We start from the raw sequence: 16,799 nt of genomic DNA on the forward strand, positions 1-16,799 counted from the left end.
AGGAAAGACAGGCCCCAGGAAATGGGCCTGGGTGGAAATCTTTGCTCCTAGGCCAGGAACATTATCCTGTGATGGTTTCGGAACCCCATGAGTCTCATAGGCCTATTGGCACCCCAGAAGGAAAAGAAGCAAAATGGGTGCCTTCTCCATCTGATCTCCCCTATTCTTGAACTCCAGAGAAGCTCACTCAGGCCTGGGTTGCCCACCAAGACCTTCCCCAACCTGTTTTTCTCTGGAGCCCACCAGCTCTTCAGACTTTAAATGATACCCCAAAGCTTAGTGTAGTAGAAGGAACAATCCAGTTTGGAGTCCGAGGACACGGGCTCAGATTTTGGCTCTACCATTTACCATCTGTATGGCCTTGGGTCGGTCAGGCAAGAAGATCTTGGAGATCCTTCCTTTACAGCTCTACATTTCTACATTCCAGCTCTAGTTCTGGGGGACTCTGGACTGTATTAGCTGAGGAGTTCTCAGGAGCCAACCCCTCACCCCTTTTCAGAGCAAGGGCCTGGGGGTTAAGACCAGATGTTTCCAGGAGTTCCTTCTCTGCCCCCCAATAATACAAAGCCTACCCCCACTTCTAAGGTTGAGGGAAAGGCAGCATGATGTAAGGGATAGGACCACACTGGACTTGGAGTCAGAATGTGGGTTCAGGTCTCACCTCAGATACCTGGCTAGATGACTGTGAGCAAGTCACTTAATTTTGAGCCTGCACATTTGGAAAATGAGGTTTCCACAATCTCTTCTGTAAGCCAGTCAGTCTCTCTGTCTCAGATTTCTCATCTGTAAAATGGGGGGGTTTGGACTGGAGGTCCTCTGAGGTCCTTCCCAGATCTAGATCTAAGATCTAGATAAACTCTAGACTGGAGAGCCCCATCATGAAGAGAATTGGAGAAAAGTAGGGGGGGATGTTCTCTGGCTATCCTGACAGGCCATAGTGAGACAGTCTAGGTGTCTGAGAAGGGGCTTGTGACCCCATGGCCCCCCACATCTCCCCAAGATCAGCTGGCTAGTGGGGGCTGGGGACAGGCCAAGAGTGGGTCTTGTTTGTTTCAGGGGGTGTTGGCCCTGATAAGGATCATCCCATTTTCCTCCTCTTCCTCTCCCCTCCTCTAGTACCTTCTTTTCTTGCTTGCTTCCGTGGAGAGATGATGGCCCCCTTTATCTTCCCCTCTCCCCATATCCCTCCTGTTGGGCCATTCTGGGCAGCCTCGAAGGGCTGGCCTCCCATTAAGAGGCAATGAGTTGTGTGTTTGTGGGGGTGCTTAGTGGATGGAGGTCCCTGGTTCTAGTCTGGCTGGGTGACCCTGGGTACATTGCCTAGCCCTGACTGCTCTCTTCTGCTTGGAACCAATATACAGTATTGATTCTAAGATGGAAGGTGAGGGTTAAAAAAACAGAGTCCACGGGTGTCCGGGTCCTATTAGGTGCCGCTTCTCTCCTGGCCCCCGAAACCCTGCGCCCAGGGCGTGGGTCCCTGGCAGGATGAACGCCTGCCCCGGGGCCCGGGGCCTGAGAGAAAGGGGGACAGGCCCACGTCTTGCCCTTCCCCTCCTGGCGAGGAGGGCACACCCTGCCTGGGTTCCCCGGAGCCACCCTCTCCTTTTCCCGGGCCCTGGGGGTGGGTGGGGGCCGGAGGAAGGCGGCTTCCCCTTCTCCAGCCTTGTGCCTCACCTGACCTGCCTTTCCCCATTCTCTCCTCTCTTCCAAGGAGACTGAATCATGGAGCTTCGCGTGGGGAATAAATACAGGCTGGGCCGAAAAATCGGCAGCGGCTCCTTCGGAGACATCTACTTGGGTGAGTGGCCGGCTCCCGGGGCCTTTGGGGAGGGCTCCCCTCTCCCCCCAGAGCCAGGGGCCCCTCCTAGCAGAGCTGGGGGCAAGGCCTGCGTCTGACTTGGGTCTGTAAAATGGGGCAGGGGGCTTTGGAAACTCAAATGAAAGGGGCTCTGGATGGAGAGTCAGGAGTCCTGGGTTCAACTCTCTGCGCATCTGTTTTCTTTTCTTTTAGACCCTTCCCTTCCATCTTAGAATCAGGACTGTGTATTGGTTCCAAGGCAGAAGAGAGGTCAGGGATAGGCCATGGGGGTGAAGTGACTTATCCAGGGTCACTCAGTCTGAGGTCAGACTGGAACCCAGGACCCCATTCTTTATCTATTGAGCCACCCAGCTGCCCCCTGTGCCTCTGTTGTCTATAGAGTGACTTTTGGGCAAATCCCTTCCCCTCTGGGCCTGTTTCGGGGTGTATCAGATGAGGAAACTGGGCCAGCAGGTCCCGAGCCCTGAATCTGTGACCCACACAGAATGTGTGTGGCCTTCGTTGGTTCCTTTCGCTCTCCCAGTCTCAGTTTACCCCTCTGTAAAACGTCGAGGGCGACCTTTGAGGAGAGCCTCTCAGCCTGGTGCCGGGTGGAGGGCGGCAGGGCCAGATGCTCTTCCGAGATGCCCAGCCTGGCGGGCACACAGCTCTGGGGTGGGGCTGGCCGGCGGGCAGGCCCTGCCCCCGCCGGGGAAGGTGGCTCGTCCCTGTTGCTGCTGCCACCGCAGCGGGAGGAGATATTTTTAGCTCAGATGACCAGCCGGGGTGACCCAGGTTTCCAGCCTGGGCCGTGGGAACAGGCTCCAGGCGGGTGTCGCTCGCCTGCCTGCCGGCCCGAGGGGGGATGGGGGCGCAGCTCGGCCCGGCGTGCCCCCCAGCCTCTGCGGGGATCCCTCCCCGCCGTCTGACCCCCTCGCGTCGTCCTGCCGGGTCTCGCGTCCAGAGTGACGCGGAGCGGCTGCTCCCAGAGCCCGGGGACCCCCCTGCCCGGAAACACTTCCTGTGCAAAGTCCCAGCTTGCCCCGAGTCTTTTTTTTTTCATGGAGACGCTATTTCTCTTCCTGGCCTGCTGCCCCTTCCCCTCCGGGCCTGCAGGAAGTGGGGAGCCTGATGTCTGCTGGAGGCCGAGAGTCACCCCCCCATCCACCACCCCCCCCAGGCCAGGCTGGACCAGAGCAGAAATCTCCATCCAGCCTCCCTGGCGGGGAACCCTCTTCCCCCAGGCAGCCTGCTCCAGTTTTGGACAGCTTGAACCATGGGAAATCCTTCCTGTTTCTGGGGGGAGGGGGCAGCTGAGAAAGGCCCTCGCAGAGCCCCGAGAACCCTTTGGATCTTTTCCGAGTCTGGCCTCAGACACACTTTATTCCATTCATTGCTTTCCATAAAGGAATAGAGCGGCCGGCAGCTGCCCTTCCGGGAGTTAAGGAGACCCGTGTTCGAATCCTGCCTGGATGGGTCCTGGCTAGGCCTGCCGCTTAAGCTTTCCCAGCTCTGGGAGGCCCCGAGGGACAGGCAGTGCCCAGGCTGTGTCTGCGGAGGGAGTGTTCCACGGGGGGAGTTCCCTGCAGTGATGACCCTGAGGTCAGGCGTGGCCCCCCCACAGACGCCCGTGGGGAGAGCTTCCGGAGGCTGCCCTCCGAGCTGGGGCACGAGCTGGGGGGCCTCCCTGGGCGCCCTGGACAGGTCGCTGCCCTCTCATTCGCCTCCCCTAAAGGCCTAGAGCGGCCTAGCTGGGAAGGACCTTGGAGGCCTCCTTGTACAGGGGGAGAAACCAAGGACCAGGCGGAAGAAGTGAATGGTTTGGGGGTCCGAGGCGGGAATCAGAACCAGGCCCCCCCCCCCGGGCAGCCCCGCGGCCTTCTCAGGAAAGAGGCCTAGGAAGGGCCTGGCCAGCTCTCCGATGACCCCATTGAATGGAAACTCCTCGAGGGTCAGTGCCTAGCCCGGGCCTCGGCCCATTAGAAGGGCTGGTCCAGTTGCCAGGTTGGCCAGATGGATTCAGGGCCAGAGCAGCCTTCTAAATCCCTCCCCACAGTCTGTGTTTGAAGATGAGGCCTTGGAGCCTTGGATTTCAGGCCGGGCGCCGTGGGAGGGGCGGAGGGGGTCGGGACCAGGCTTTGACCTGCAGGGATTTAGGGCTCAGCTTGGGGGACCTCCATGGCCAAGAGTGATCAAGGAGGGCTTCGTGGAAAAGGTGGCTTCTTGAGAAGGGTTTTGACTAAAGCAGGGGAGCAACATCCCGTCATCAAGCTGCCGGGATGCCTCTGCTTTAATTCCAATTGCACTAACCGGGAGGCTCCAGGATGCCTGAACTCCAAAGGCCTAAAAAGGACTTTGATGATTATCTGGGCTCACCTCCACCCCCACCCCATCCCCATTTGGCAGATGTGAACACCGAGGCCCAAACAGACCCAAAGTCTCCTGCTTCCCAGGCCAGGATCCGTTCTACTCTACTAGGTGAGAGTCCAATGAAAAAAAGAAAACATTCTTGTCTGTTTTCTATTATATATGTACATATAAATGTATATATACACACACATATATAACATAAAACAGTATGTACTGTATAATTCTATACTATACCAGCTGAGATTCCAGTTAAAGATAACATTCTTTACTCGTTTCTAGATTGTTTTCTATGTACTATTTTAGTTTTCTATAATATAGTCTTCTATAATACATATTTCCTACAATATACATAGAAAACAGTATATACTGTATAATTCTCTACTATTCCAGCTGAGATTTCAATTAAAGACGACATTAAGCGCCTGCTGTGTACAGCTAGGTCACGGCGCTCGGTGCTGCCAGAGACCTGGGAGTGTGGGAACGTTGACTTTCTTCCTGATGTGGAGCAGGAATGTTGGTTGATTCCCAAATTGTTCTGTTTTGGGGTTGAATCCTAACTTGCCCCAACGTCCTCACACCTGAGCAAATCGCTTCATCTCCTGCCTCAGTTTCCTCATCTGCAAAATGGAGATTATAGTACTTCCTTCTCAGGATGGTTGTGAGAATGAGATAATATTATTTTTTTTTACACTTTTATTTTAGTTTAAATTTTTTCCCATGGTTCCATGATTCTTGTCTCCCTTCCCTCTTCCTTCCCCACTCCCAGAGCTGACAAGCAATTCCACTGGGTTCTACGTGGATTATCTATCACTCGAGTCCTATTTCCATATTAATCATTTTTGTAATAGAATAATGAGATAATATTCTTAAAGCATTTCATGGCCTTAAAAGTGTTGAAGTGCTAGCTATTATTATGATTGTTATCTCCAAGATCCCTAGCTTTTGCTTCAAGACTTATAGTGATGGGGGGCTCACTATATCCCAAAGCAGCCAGATTATTTTGCTTGAAGATAGCTCTGGTCATTAGAAAGCTCACAGAAGATGTTTAGTAAGGAGCAACCAGGTGGCTCAGTGGATAGAGCACCAGGCCTGGAGACAGGAGGTCCTGGGTTCAAATCTTGCCTCCTACACTTCCTGGGCAAGTGACTTAACCCCCACTGCTTAGCCTTTACTACTCTTCTGCCTTGGAACCAATACTTAGTAGATTCTAAGACAAGAAGGTAAGGGTTTAAAAAAGAAAAAAAAGATGCTTAATTAACATTTGTTGATGTGACAGTCCTGGCTGTTAGAAAACTTTTCCTTCCAACAAACCCCAATCTGCCTCTCTGCCCCTTTCCCCACCTTAACATTGACCCTATTTGTGCCCCCTGGAGCCCAAGCCCTCTTCCACACAGAAGCCCTTCAGAAAATGGCAGCCACCTATTGTGTTTCCCTTGAGTTTTCCCTTCTCCAGGCTAATGACTCCCTTCAGCTGACCCTTACTTGGCCCCCATCCTGATCACTCTCCTCTGGACATTCTCCAGCTTATCGATAGCCTTCCTCAATTTTGGCGTCTAGAACTGAATCCAATCTTCCACGTGGGGTCTGGCAGGCAGGGCTATTAGCGTCCTGGTCCTGGGCTCTGGGTCTCTCTCATTTATTTATTTTATTTTTCAAGCCTTACTTTCCATCTTAGAATCAATGCTGTGTATTGGTTCCAAAGCAGAACAGAAAGGCTAGACCATGGGGGTTAGGCGACTTGCCCAGGGTCACCCAGCTAGGCAGGAACCAAGGACCTTCCATCTCTAGCCCTGGCTCTCCGTCCACTGAGCCACACAGCTGCCCTCTCTGGATCTCTCTTAATGCTGCCTGGGATCGCATCTGCTCTTGGGACTTGACTTCTTGACTCAGACTGAGCTTCCATCTCCCTGTGACCCCATTCAAAAATCTGGGTGTCTCCTCGATGCTGCATTTCCCCACTTCACTACATCAACCAGGGCTTGCTTTGAAGGATTCCTCAGGGTTCGGGTTTCCCCTTCCCTTAGGTGGAGAGGATTGGCAGTTGCTTGTTGCCTGAATCCCCCCTTTTCCTCTCCCTTCCCACCATCCAGCCCTTCCTGGGGTCGAAGGCCCTTTGGGACTTTGTCGACATTTCACCCGTGAATTGAATGCAGGCCTCTGTCCTGTCTGGGTGCCTCTTGTCCAGGATGACCAAAACCATGATAAATCTCAGCCTCAGGCTAGTCTCTGGAACCCTTTCCCTTACTCCCATGCTCCTCCTGGTCCTTCGTAGCATCAGTGACCCGTTTCCCCCTTTGTTCAGAGCTCTGGCCAATTTCTCCAAGCGGGTGATGGGGCTCAGTGGGGGTGACAGCAGATGGACTCTGCAGGTGGGGAGAGAGGCCAGGGTCCTCCATTGTTGCTTCCGTCGCTTTCTAGGACTGCTGGGCTGGCCAGAGGGTCATGTGGGCCTAGAAGGAGGCTGGAGGGCTTGGGGCTTTTCCCCACAAGGGTGGGTTCCCCCCTAGTCCTGCCCCAAGGAGGACAGCTGGTAGGTAGCAGGGTAGACATTTGTGTTTAGAGCTCGTTTCAGTTGTCTCTTGTTCTGGCCAAATGGAGGCCCAGGTGCCAAAGCCCTCTTTTTTGGGGGTGAGGAACAGGACTGGAGTTGGGTTGGGTCTCCTCAGGGGGACCCTGGATTCTGAGCTGGTCCTCATCCTGTTAACTTGGCCTCCATGGAGCCAGGGGTGGGGGAAGGATGTCTTGGCCTTTCTTCTTCACTACCGCCTCCAAAAAAAATTGTTTTCCAGACTAGCAGGAGCCCCTTGAACAGGAGGGGGACTGAGGGTGGAGCAGAGGGGTCAAAGAGAAAAGAGGAAGCTGTATTTGCTCCATCTGCCTTCTTTTGGGTGGAGGGGAGAAGGAATTTCTTTTCACCATTAGGAGGGCAGGGAGGTGACTGATTGGTAATCAGACCCATGGCAGGGATCCGAAGGATTGTCGAAGGGACTGGGCCTTAGTGGTCAAGGCCAGCTTCTCCATTTTCTAGAAGAGAAGGCTGAGATGTGGGCAGGGACTTATCCCAGGGGCTAGGATTCAACTCTGACCCACAGGGTCATGGTTTGAGAACTGGATTGCCTCAGAGGTTCGTTATATAAGCCAATGCCCCTTTTATCTTTATTCCAATAACAAATTTATAGCAAACCCCTTATTTTACAAAGAAGGACACCGAGGCCCAAGAAGATTAAGTCTAAGGTCACACAGGCAGCATACAACAGAGTTGGGATTTGAACCAATGTTGCTTGGTCCCATGCTGACCTTTCTCCCTTCTTCCCTTCTCATTTTGCCTCTCGTTTCCCCCAGCTATAATCCCCAGAGATGCAGATTGTGGATATTTCCTTCGTTCGTTCATTCATCCATCTAATAAGCATTTATTAACCACTACTGTATACAGTGTAGGATGTGAGCAAAGATAGACGAGAGATGGGAGGAAGACTTGGTGTCCTCATTCTTAAGAAGCTCACTAGGAGAGAGAAAATCAGTACAGCAGTTCCTGGAGTGCTCCATTGAGTGGCATAAGTGTTTGGGAAGGGTTCGAGGGACTGAGTAGTCCCGTAGAAACACATCCCTGGTCACAGGAGGGGGAGCCAAAGATTATAGACCCTCGGAACCGGAAGGGGCCTTGGAAGCTCTCCACTCCGATGCTTCCAGGGTCACACTGTGAAGAAGTAGCTTAGGGTCGGAGGCTGGGGTTCTCCAGCTTTAAATCCATTGCTATTTTCCCTGCCTCTCAGAGGCCTGGGAAACCCAAGTGCACAGCTGTGTGGCCTGGAGGGGCCTAAAGGAGGCAGAGTTGAGTCCAAATCCCTGAGTCCAAATCCTGCATTTTACCGAGAAGCAAACTGAGGCCCATTGAGGGCATCCAGCAGATCATGGTGTAGAGCTCTGGGCTTGCGGTGTGACCTGAGGGGGGACGGACAAGTCTCACAACCTCTTTCTGCCTTGGTTTCCTCATCTGTAAAATGGGAATAACCACAGCAGCTGGGGGGGGGGGGGGTGTTTGCCTCGGGAATCAGAGGAGACATTGGGTCTATCTAAAGCGTCTTGTAAAGCTTCGTTATTCTCGGCTCTATCCTGCTCCTCACCCCCCAGTGCCGGCTCCCCTCTGGGCCTGGGCCTCAAGGAGGTGATGGCGCTCCTACAGGAAGGCATATTAGGGGGAGAGACAGGGAAGATGCTGGCCGGATCTGTTGAAGTCTGGGGCTTGGGCCACTCCCGGGGGGCCGGGGTCCTGGGGCTCAGAGAGAGAAGCCGGGGGCAAGGAGGGGAGGAGAGGAGGAAAACAGCGGCGGAGGCGGCAGCCCGCCCGCCCGCCCGATAGGGCCGGCACTGCCCGAGGAAAGGCGATCGTTTGTGTGCTGGGAATTGTCTGTCGGGCAAGGCATTGTGGGGCCGCGGCTGCCAATAGCTCGTCTGGGGCTCCCAAGCCTGGTGGCTGGGCCCTCCCTCCGAGGGGGAGGGGAGGGGAGGGGAGGGGGAGGGGAGGAGGAAGGAGCTTTGCGCTCCCTTTGTCTCTGGGCCTGTTAACTCTCTCACCCCTTCCAACTTCTGCCATCTGCTCCAGCCTCATGGGAAGGGCGGAGGGAGAGTGGGGGGAGGCAGCCTTGCCTGGGCCTGCCGGGCCGGCTCGGGGCTGCTCCGCTCGCCACGGCCTTCCGGACTTGGCGCTGACGGGGGTCAGAAACCCCCCGTTTGTGTCAAACGACACACGCATCCCCTGACGCTCTCGGTTCCCCTTTTGGGGACGACGGCGGGGGATTTTGTGATTTACTGGAATGGAAATTGGATTTGGTGTTAAAGGTTCGGATTCTGGCAGGGACTCTTAGCTGCGGCTTGACCTCCCAGCGAGTGCCTTTCCCTCTCTGGATCCCTAGAAGATGTCCAACCCCTCCCTTTGCCCCTCCCCCTCTCCCAGGTCTATCGTTTGATCCCTGTGTGACCTTGGGCAAGTCATGCCCCTCTCTGGGCCCCAAATAAAAGCGTTGGACTACCTGAGCTTGGGGTGATTCTAGGAAATTAACCTTTCCTCACATCTTCCCTCTACCCTCCAGGGGTCCCCAAGATCCCTGGGGAGATGTCTGCCAGGTCAAAACAATATCCAGAATAATACTAAGATGCTTTCATTTCCTTCTTAACCCCTTCCCTTCCACCTTAGAACTGATACTATGTATTGGTTCCAAGGCAGAAGAGCAGTCAGGGGCTTGGCCATGGGAGTTAAGTGACTTACCCAGGCTCATACAGCTAGAAGGTATCTGAGGCCAGATTTAAACCCAGGACCTCCCTCTCCATCTAGGCCTGGCTCTCCATCCACTGCTGGGCCACCCAGCTGCCCTCTTTCATTTCTAATGTGGTAAATAACAATAGAACTTACATCCACAAAAGCTTTCTGGGGAGCCCCTGATCATTTTTAAGGATGTAAAGGGGACTGGAGACCCCAAAGCTTGAGAGGCTGGAGGTAGAGATAAGGGAGAATAAATAAATAAACCAGTGCCAAGTGCCTCCTGTATACCCAGGCCTGGGCTCAAGACGTGGGATGCAAGGAGAGGTACCCAGCTGGGGTTGGAGTCGGAGGAGCTCCAGTGACCAGTGGTCTGGGTTCCCCTGCGCCTCAGTTTCTTCACCTGTAAAATGGGAGACTGGACCTGATGGATTCTAAGGACTAGTGTCAATTTGAGGGTCCTTAAGAAGAGATTTTGGAGAGGGGAACCCCCTTTCCCAGATTCTGTACTGAGGAAGAGAAAGGGTTTGGTTCTTAGGACATCAGGAGGCTCTTCTGGGTTCCTGGCACCTCTCTGGTGGGCTTTGCCTTGTCTGGCATGAAGAGCTTTTGTTCGCACCAGCTAGCTATGTGCTCTGGCCTGGGGGAGCTCATGTTCTCTCAGGGGAGACAACATGTGTAGAAGAAGGTCATGTGGGGGGGGGGAAGGCCCTAGAATCTGGGAAGATCAGGAAAGGCTTTCTGGAGAAGGTGGGTGGCATTTGATTCTGGCACGGGGCACAGCTTGTGCAAAAGCACAGGAGAGGGGGCAGCTGAGTGGCTCAGTGGATGGAGAGACAGGAGGTCCTGGGTTCAAATGTGGCCTCAGACCCTTCCTAGCTGGGTGACCCTGGCCAAGTCACTTCATTCCCACTACCTAGCCCTGACAGCTCTTCTGCCTTGGAACCAATACAGGGTATTGATTCTAAGATGGAAGGTGAGGGTTTAAAACAAAAGCATAGGAGATGTCCATGGGTCTGAACCAAGAGAGAGCAGGGTCCCCAAAACCCTAGAGAAGAGGGGGAGTCCCTTATTGTTACTCTTGGCTTTTCTATAAGGCACTTTGTGCATACATTGGCCTGCTTTACCTCACTGGCTCCTCACGATCATTCTCTGAGGTTGGCAGTGTGAGTGTTGTTAGCCCATTTTATGCCTGAGGCAACTGAGGCTCAGGGGGAAATGACTTGCCCAGGGTCACATATCTAGTCTTCCTCAGTACCATAACTTGACCTTTCCTTCCTGTTTCTATAGCAGCAGTGGGTAGAGCTCATTGAGCTTAAAGGCTACTCTTTGGGGAGTCAGGAATCTTGGGTTCAAATCCAAGCCCCAGCATTGAGTAGCAGCCTAGACTTGGGCAAGGAGTCTTTCTGAGCTCAGTTTCCACGTGTGTCAAATAGGTGTGTTATGTGCCATGCTGGCCTCCCAGGCTTGGCACGAGAGAAGGGCAGAGGGACAAAATAGGATCAGGCACCGCCTCCTGGGTGTCTCCCCTAAGAGGCTTCTTGCTCCTTTGGAGCGTGGTTTGGGTTCAAGGTGGGGTAGGCTGGTGGTGAAGCCTTTGGCCATTTGTGTCTGTGCTTTTCCTGGCCTAAAAAAAGCCCCGCCGCCTCCCCAACCACAGGCTCCTTCTGGGTTGGGAGAAGGCTGGGGGAGGCGGAACGTGGCTCTTCCCAAAGATTCTGGGCCGAGCACATTCGTTTGAATGTTGCTTCCGTGCTTTTAGGCTTGGGATCCAGGTCTCAGTTTCCTGTCCGAGCTCAGAGGACCCTTCCAGCTCCGACTCTGATCCCATTCTAGTGAATGCTTCGCCTTCTAAGCACACCCTGCTTTTCTCAGTGAGGACGGCGTTGTGTCCACCATTGAAAAGGCCCAAGACGTGTGTGGGACCAACGCGTGGCTTCCTTCCAGGGCCGGGCCAGGTGGGATGGAGGACATGGGGTGTAGAGGCTAGATTTAAATACTCTGCCTTTCTAGGTGGCTGAAAGGAAAGAACTTTGTCCCCATTTTCCAGAGGAGAAAAAGAAGGCCTGGAGAAACATGAGCTTTTAAGTTCTTTCCCTTCCACCACCCAGAAAGGCAGAATATCCCTATTTTACAGAGGAGAAAGTTACGGTCTAGAGCAGTGATTCCCAAAGTGGGTGCCACCGCCCCCTGGTGGGTGCTGCAGCGATCCAGGGAGGCGGTGATGGCCACACTTTTTTTGTATTACATTCTATTCTGAGTTCAATAAATAGTTTCATAATTTCCAGGGGAATAAGTAATGTTTTTTTCTGGAAAGGGGGCGGGAGGCCAAAAAAGTTTGGGAACCACTGCTCTAGAGAAACACGAGCTATTAAGAAAGTCCCCCCACACACTATTTCCCCTGGATAGTTCTCTTTCTCATGCCCAAGGTCTTGGCCTTTCTTACCTTACCTCCTCTTCTCGGTGGGTCCCCTCTTCTCTCCTCTCATTTCTTTGGTTGCTGGCCTTGGATTGCTGGCATGAGACTCTCTCATGTGTTTTGGGGCCCAATGGATGCCCCAATTCTACTTTATCATCTGAAATATGCGGATCAGTCAGCCTGCTGAATGCTTACAGGGACCTAACAGTCAGTGAGGTCCACACTAGAGAAAGAATCCCAGACCAGTCCTTTGGCCAGGCCACCTGGGTTCTCCTTACAGTTCTGTGACTTTGAACAAGTCACTTCTGTTCCTCTGGGTCTCAGTTTCTTCATCTGTAAAATACAGAGTTGGTATATGGAAATGTATATGTTGGTCAACATCAGAATGAACAAAAAAATTTTTTTTTAATTTGAAATAAATAAAAGGGAGAGATTGGACTAGAGCAGGAGTTCTTAGTCTTTTTTTTTTTTAACCCTTACTTTCTGTTTTAGTATCTACTCTAACAAAGAAGAATGGAAAGGGTTAGGAGATGGGGGTCAAGTGACTTGCCCAGGGTCATTCAACAAGAAAGTCTTTGAGGTCAGATCTGAACCCAGCCCTTCTGGCTCCAGGCCTGGTACTCTACCCATTGTACTACTTAGCTGTCTCTGTTCTTAGCCTTTATTCCTATCATGGTCCCCTCTGGTAGGCTGGGGAAGCCTAGGAACTCCTGAGCATAATGATTTTAAAAGCATAAAATATACCTATAAATACAAAGCAAAGAAAAGCCCACATATGAATACAAAAGAGACTAATTATAGTGAAATACAGTTATTCTATCTTTATTTTTTTTAACTCCTAAGGTTTAACTATAAATTTTTTTGCACTAATAGGAGAAAAAAAGGAAACAGTAACCATTTCACGTAAGACCATGGGAACCTAGGGCCAGAGTTGGAAAGAACCTGAGAAGTCAACTTGTCCAACCCTTCTTCGGACAGGAGTTTAGTGACTTGCCCAAGGTCACCCAGGTAGTGAGCATCAGAGGCAAGGTTTGAACTCAGGTCCCCTAACTACAAAATTGGCTTTTCCCACTGTACTTTACAGTCCCCCTAGGTAGCATTTCACAGAATATTTTAACATCAGTTCTCCTATTGGAGATAGTAACATATAACTATCTGGTATTCGTATCTTTATAGGTGAGGAAAGGGAGCTCAGAGAGAGGAAGAAACTTGTTCAAGGTCACCCAGGGAATAAATGATCGCACCTGGATTCACACCCAGATCCTTTGACTTCTAATTGACCCCCATGTGGCTTTGGGCCTGACCTTCCTTATTTTTTACCCTTATTCAGGTCTGTTCTGGTGGCAGATGCCATCTTGGCTAGCCCAGAGCCAGGCTTAATTGATGAGAGAGACCTGGTATAGGCCCCCAGCAGAGCCTGTGTACCCCATCCCATCCCCATTCCTGATTTTGAAACCAGTTTGGCAGGGCTGAGGAGAGCAAACCAGAAATGGAGTCTAGTCTGCTTCCCCTGGCCCTCCCTGTGCTCTGCTTAGATTCTTAGCATCCAGAAGGGCAAAAATGCAGAAGTGTGTCTTCGGCTCACTTCCTCTTCAGGCCCGGCCCATCCAGAGCTCCCATGAAGCGTTAGAAGGGGCCAATCCAGTCTGCTGCAAAGAAGCCAAAGAGATTGTCCATGATAGTCTCATAGGCTTGTGGTTTAGACATGGAAGGGGCCTCAGGGACCATCTGGTCCAACCCCCCTCTTTTTACAGATGGGGAGACTGAGGCCCCCAGAGGTGAAGTCACTAGTTTTAGTTCATATAGGGAATAAGGAGCAAACACAGGATTCAAACCCTGGTCCTCTGTCTCCAAAACCAATGCTGTTTCCCCCAAGTTAGGCTGGATCATTGGAATTATAGAAGGAAGTCAGGCAGGGATTTGGGCTATGGTGGGGAATGGGGATATTTGGGGTGTAGTAGGGTAACATGGCATGCCTTTAAGCCATGATAGTGGTAGGCAATAAGGTATAGAGCATTGGCTCCAGAGTTAAAGGTTTTGAGTTCAAATGCTCTCTCTGGCATTTACTAGTTGTTTGACTTTAGGCAAATCACTTCAACTTTTTGGACCTCCCTTTCCTCTTTTATTTTTTATTTTTAGATTTTTTTTCTATATCCTCACCTTCCATCTTAGAATCAATACTGTGTATTGGTGCCAAAGCAGAAGAGTGGTAACAGCTAGGCCATGGGGATTAAGTGACTTGCCCAGGGTCACATAGCTAGGAAGCATCTGAAGCCAGCTCTGAATCTAGAACTTCCTGTCTCTAGGCCTGGCTCTCAATCCACTGAGCCACCCAGCTGTCCCCTCTTTCCTCTTTTATAAAATAAAAAGATTATGGCCTATGTGGTCCTTTCCAGTCCTGGAAATGTGGACCTTGGATGATGATGATGATGATGATAATAATAATAATAATATTATATAAATATGACATATATTTATAATAATATAGTATACAGTTATATAGAAATAGAATATAATTATATTCTTAATATAATCAATATATCATAAATTATTATAAATAAAATAAATAGAATGTAATTTATAATATATTTATGATATAAATATATAAAATAATGACAATAATAATAAATATTAATTATAACTAGCATATAGTGATTTAAGGTCTAGCAAAGTGCTTTCTTTAATATCTCATTTGATCCTTACAACAATCCTGGGAAGTAAGTGCTATTATTATTATTATTCCCATTTTATAGATGAGATAACCGAGGCAGGTAGAGATTGAATGACTTTCCCAGGGCCTCACAGATAGTGTCTAAGGCAGGATTTGAATGTGGCTCTTCCTCATTCCAGTTCCAATGGATAAAATATTTAGGGCTATGGGTAAAAGCTATAGTTTCTGACTCTTGTCAGTAGGAAGAAGTATTTAGGGAGAAAAAAGTATAAGTATATGTGAAGTGAAATATGTCTCTGTCGCTGCCTGCTCAGCTTCCCTCCCTGGGCCTCAGTTTCTTCAAATGTGGAATGAAGAGGTTGGACTGGATGCCCTCAGGGGCTCTAGGAGCCTCTCGCCCTTGGCTTATAGACTATCTGCCTGGTCTAGGGGTTCAGAGACCATTGCTTCCTGCCTGCCCCTGAGGACAAATCCACTCCGTTGATCCCTAGTCCAGCCCAGATGGAGGATCCTCACCAGAGCATGCCCAACCCATTGTCCAGCCTTTGCTTTTGGAGGGTCCCTTGTGAGTGACTCCTGCTGCTTCCCTCCACTGCTTCCAGCTCTGCCCGGTGGGCCCTTTGGACCCAAGGCAGGCCCTATGCTTGGGGTCCTCCCCTGGGAACACCCCTCTACCTCTGCCTGTGGGAGGGTAACAGGAAAAGACCTCTCCCAGGTGAGTCCCCTCCTAAGGAGAAGAGGATGTTCCGTACCTGAGAATCAATCTCAGTTCTGCTGCTTATTATCTGTGTGACCTTGGGCAAGTCACTCAATCTCTAGGACTCAGTTTCTTCATCTGTAAAATGAACCATTTCCATTTTTTTTAAATTTAAAATTTTTTTTTCAGGGTGACATAATTCTTGTTGTCTCCCTTCCCCAAGCCGGAGTTGACAAGCCATTCCACAGGGTGATACATAGAGTATCCCCCAAATCCTAATTCCATGTTATTCATAAAATGAACTATTTAGACTCGCTGATTTGTGAGGTTCCTGGTTACTCTTAACTCTGTGAGCCTGGGACCTCTGAATCTGACAGACCTCAGGCCTTTCGGAGACTTATTAGGCTTTCCAGAGACTCGTACCCAGGATTGGGGGAGCCCTGTCTGCCCTGGGAGATGTCCATGTGCCACTGCTTCTGGTGTCAAAGGGCCTGGGTTCAAATTCACATGGGGTCCTGAGAGAGCTTTTTTGCTCTGGGTTTGAACCCTGGTTTTGTCACTCACCACCAATGGTCCTTGGTTAAGTCACTACACTGCCTCGTTATCTTTGTCACTTCTTGCCCCAGCGTGTAGTGAGAGAAAAAGGGGCCTGGGTAACAAAGAGAAGAGCTTATGTTTTTAGAGAGCTGGCAGGTCCCCACTGGTCATGAGGGCCATTGTGCACAGATAGGAGAATCTGCCTTGAATTTCACTACCTCTGGGAAGCAGGAATATCTATGTGGACGAAGGAACTTGCCATCATGTTAAGTGACTTGTCCAAGGTCACACTGCTACAGAATGCCAGAAGCAAGATCCCAGATGGGAAGGGACTTTATTTTTATTCTATTTTATTTTTTTTTAAACCTTTACCTTCCATCTTAGAATTACTACTGTGTATTGGCTTCAAGGCAGAAGAGTGGTAAGGGCTAGGCAATGGGGGTTAAGTGACTTGGCCAGGGCCACATAGCTAGGAAGTGACTGAGGCCATATTTGAACCCAGGACCTCCAGTCTCTAGGCCTGGCTCTCTATCCACTGAGCCACCCAGCTGCCCCCTGGATGAGACTTTAAAGGCCATCTAGGCCAACCCATTTGTTTTACAGATGAGGAAACCGAAGGCCAGAAAAACTGTGACTTGCCTAAGGTCAGACCACTTAGTAGATTTTATTATTCTCAATTTACAATTGGGGAAACTGAGGCAAACCAAGATTATGACACAGCTAGTAAGTGTTTGAGGCTGGTTTTGAACCCAGGTCTTCCTGATTCTGGGTTCATTACACTACCAGCTGCCTCTTAACACCCACTTTCAGTGTACTTCCTGTTCTGTTCTAGGGCTCCAGTGGAGACTGAAGCGCACAATAAATGTTCTTTGGTTGGTCCATGGAGTCTGCAAATGAGTTTCAGGAAAGGGATACCTCAGAAATTTCTTGTTTCATCCTTGCAAATTACAAGGAAAATTCGAATGTTTAAAATGGCTTTTCTATTCCCTTTATTTCCTCTTCATTTCCTCTTTCCTCCTCCCAGAGAGTTCTCCATTAAATTAAAGAATA

General features: G+C 50.7%; 1 protein-coding gene across 2 annotated transcripts in view; it reads left to right on the forward strand.

The window, feature by feature from the left end:
- Nucleotides 1-1,722: 1,722 nt before the first annotated feature.
- CSNK1E (casein kinase 1 epsilon) overlaps nt 1,723-16,799 on the forward strand; it is a 59,019-nt gene continuing 43,942 nt past the window's right edge. For both annotated transcript variants that reach the window (XM_044679392.1, XM_044679393.1), the window contains exon 1: nt 1,723-1,798. In XM_044679392.1, coding sequence (XP_044535327.1) covers nt 1,723-1,798 — 76 coding nt within the window. The remainder of the gene's footprint in view (nt 1,799-16,799) is intronic.

This window comes from Gracilinanus agilis, chromosome 5 (genome assembly GCF_016433145.1).
Source record: "Gracilinanus agilis isolate LMUSP501 chromosome 5, AgileGrace, whole genome shotgun sequence".
NCBI classification, from domain to species: domain Eukaryota; kingdom Metazoa; phylum Chordata; class Mammalia; order Didelphimorphia; family Didelphidae; genus Gracilinanus; species Gracilinanus agilis.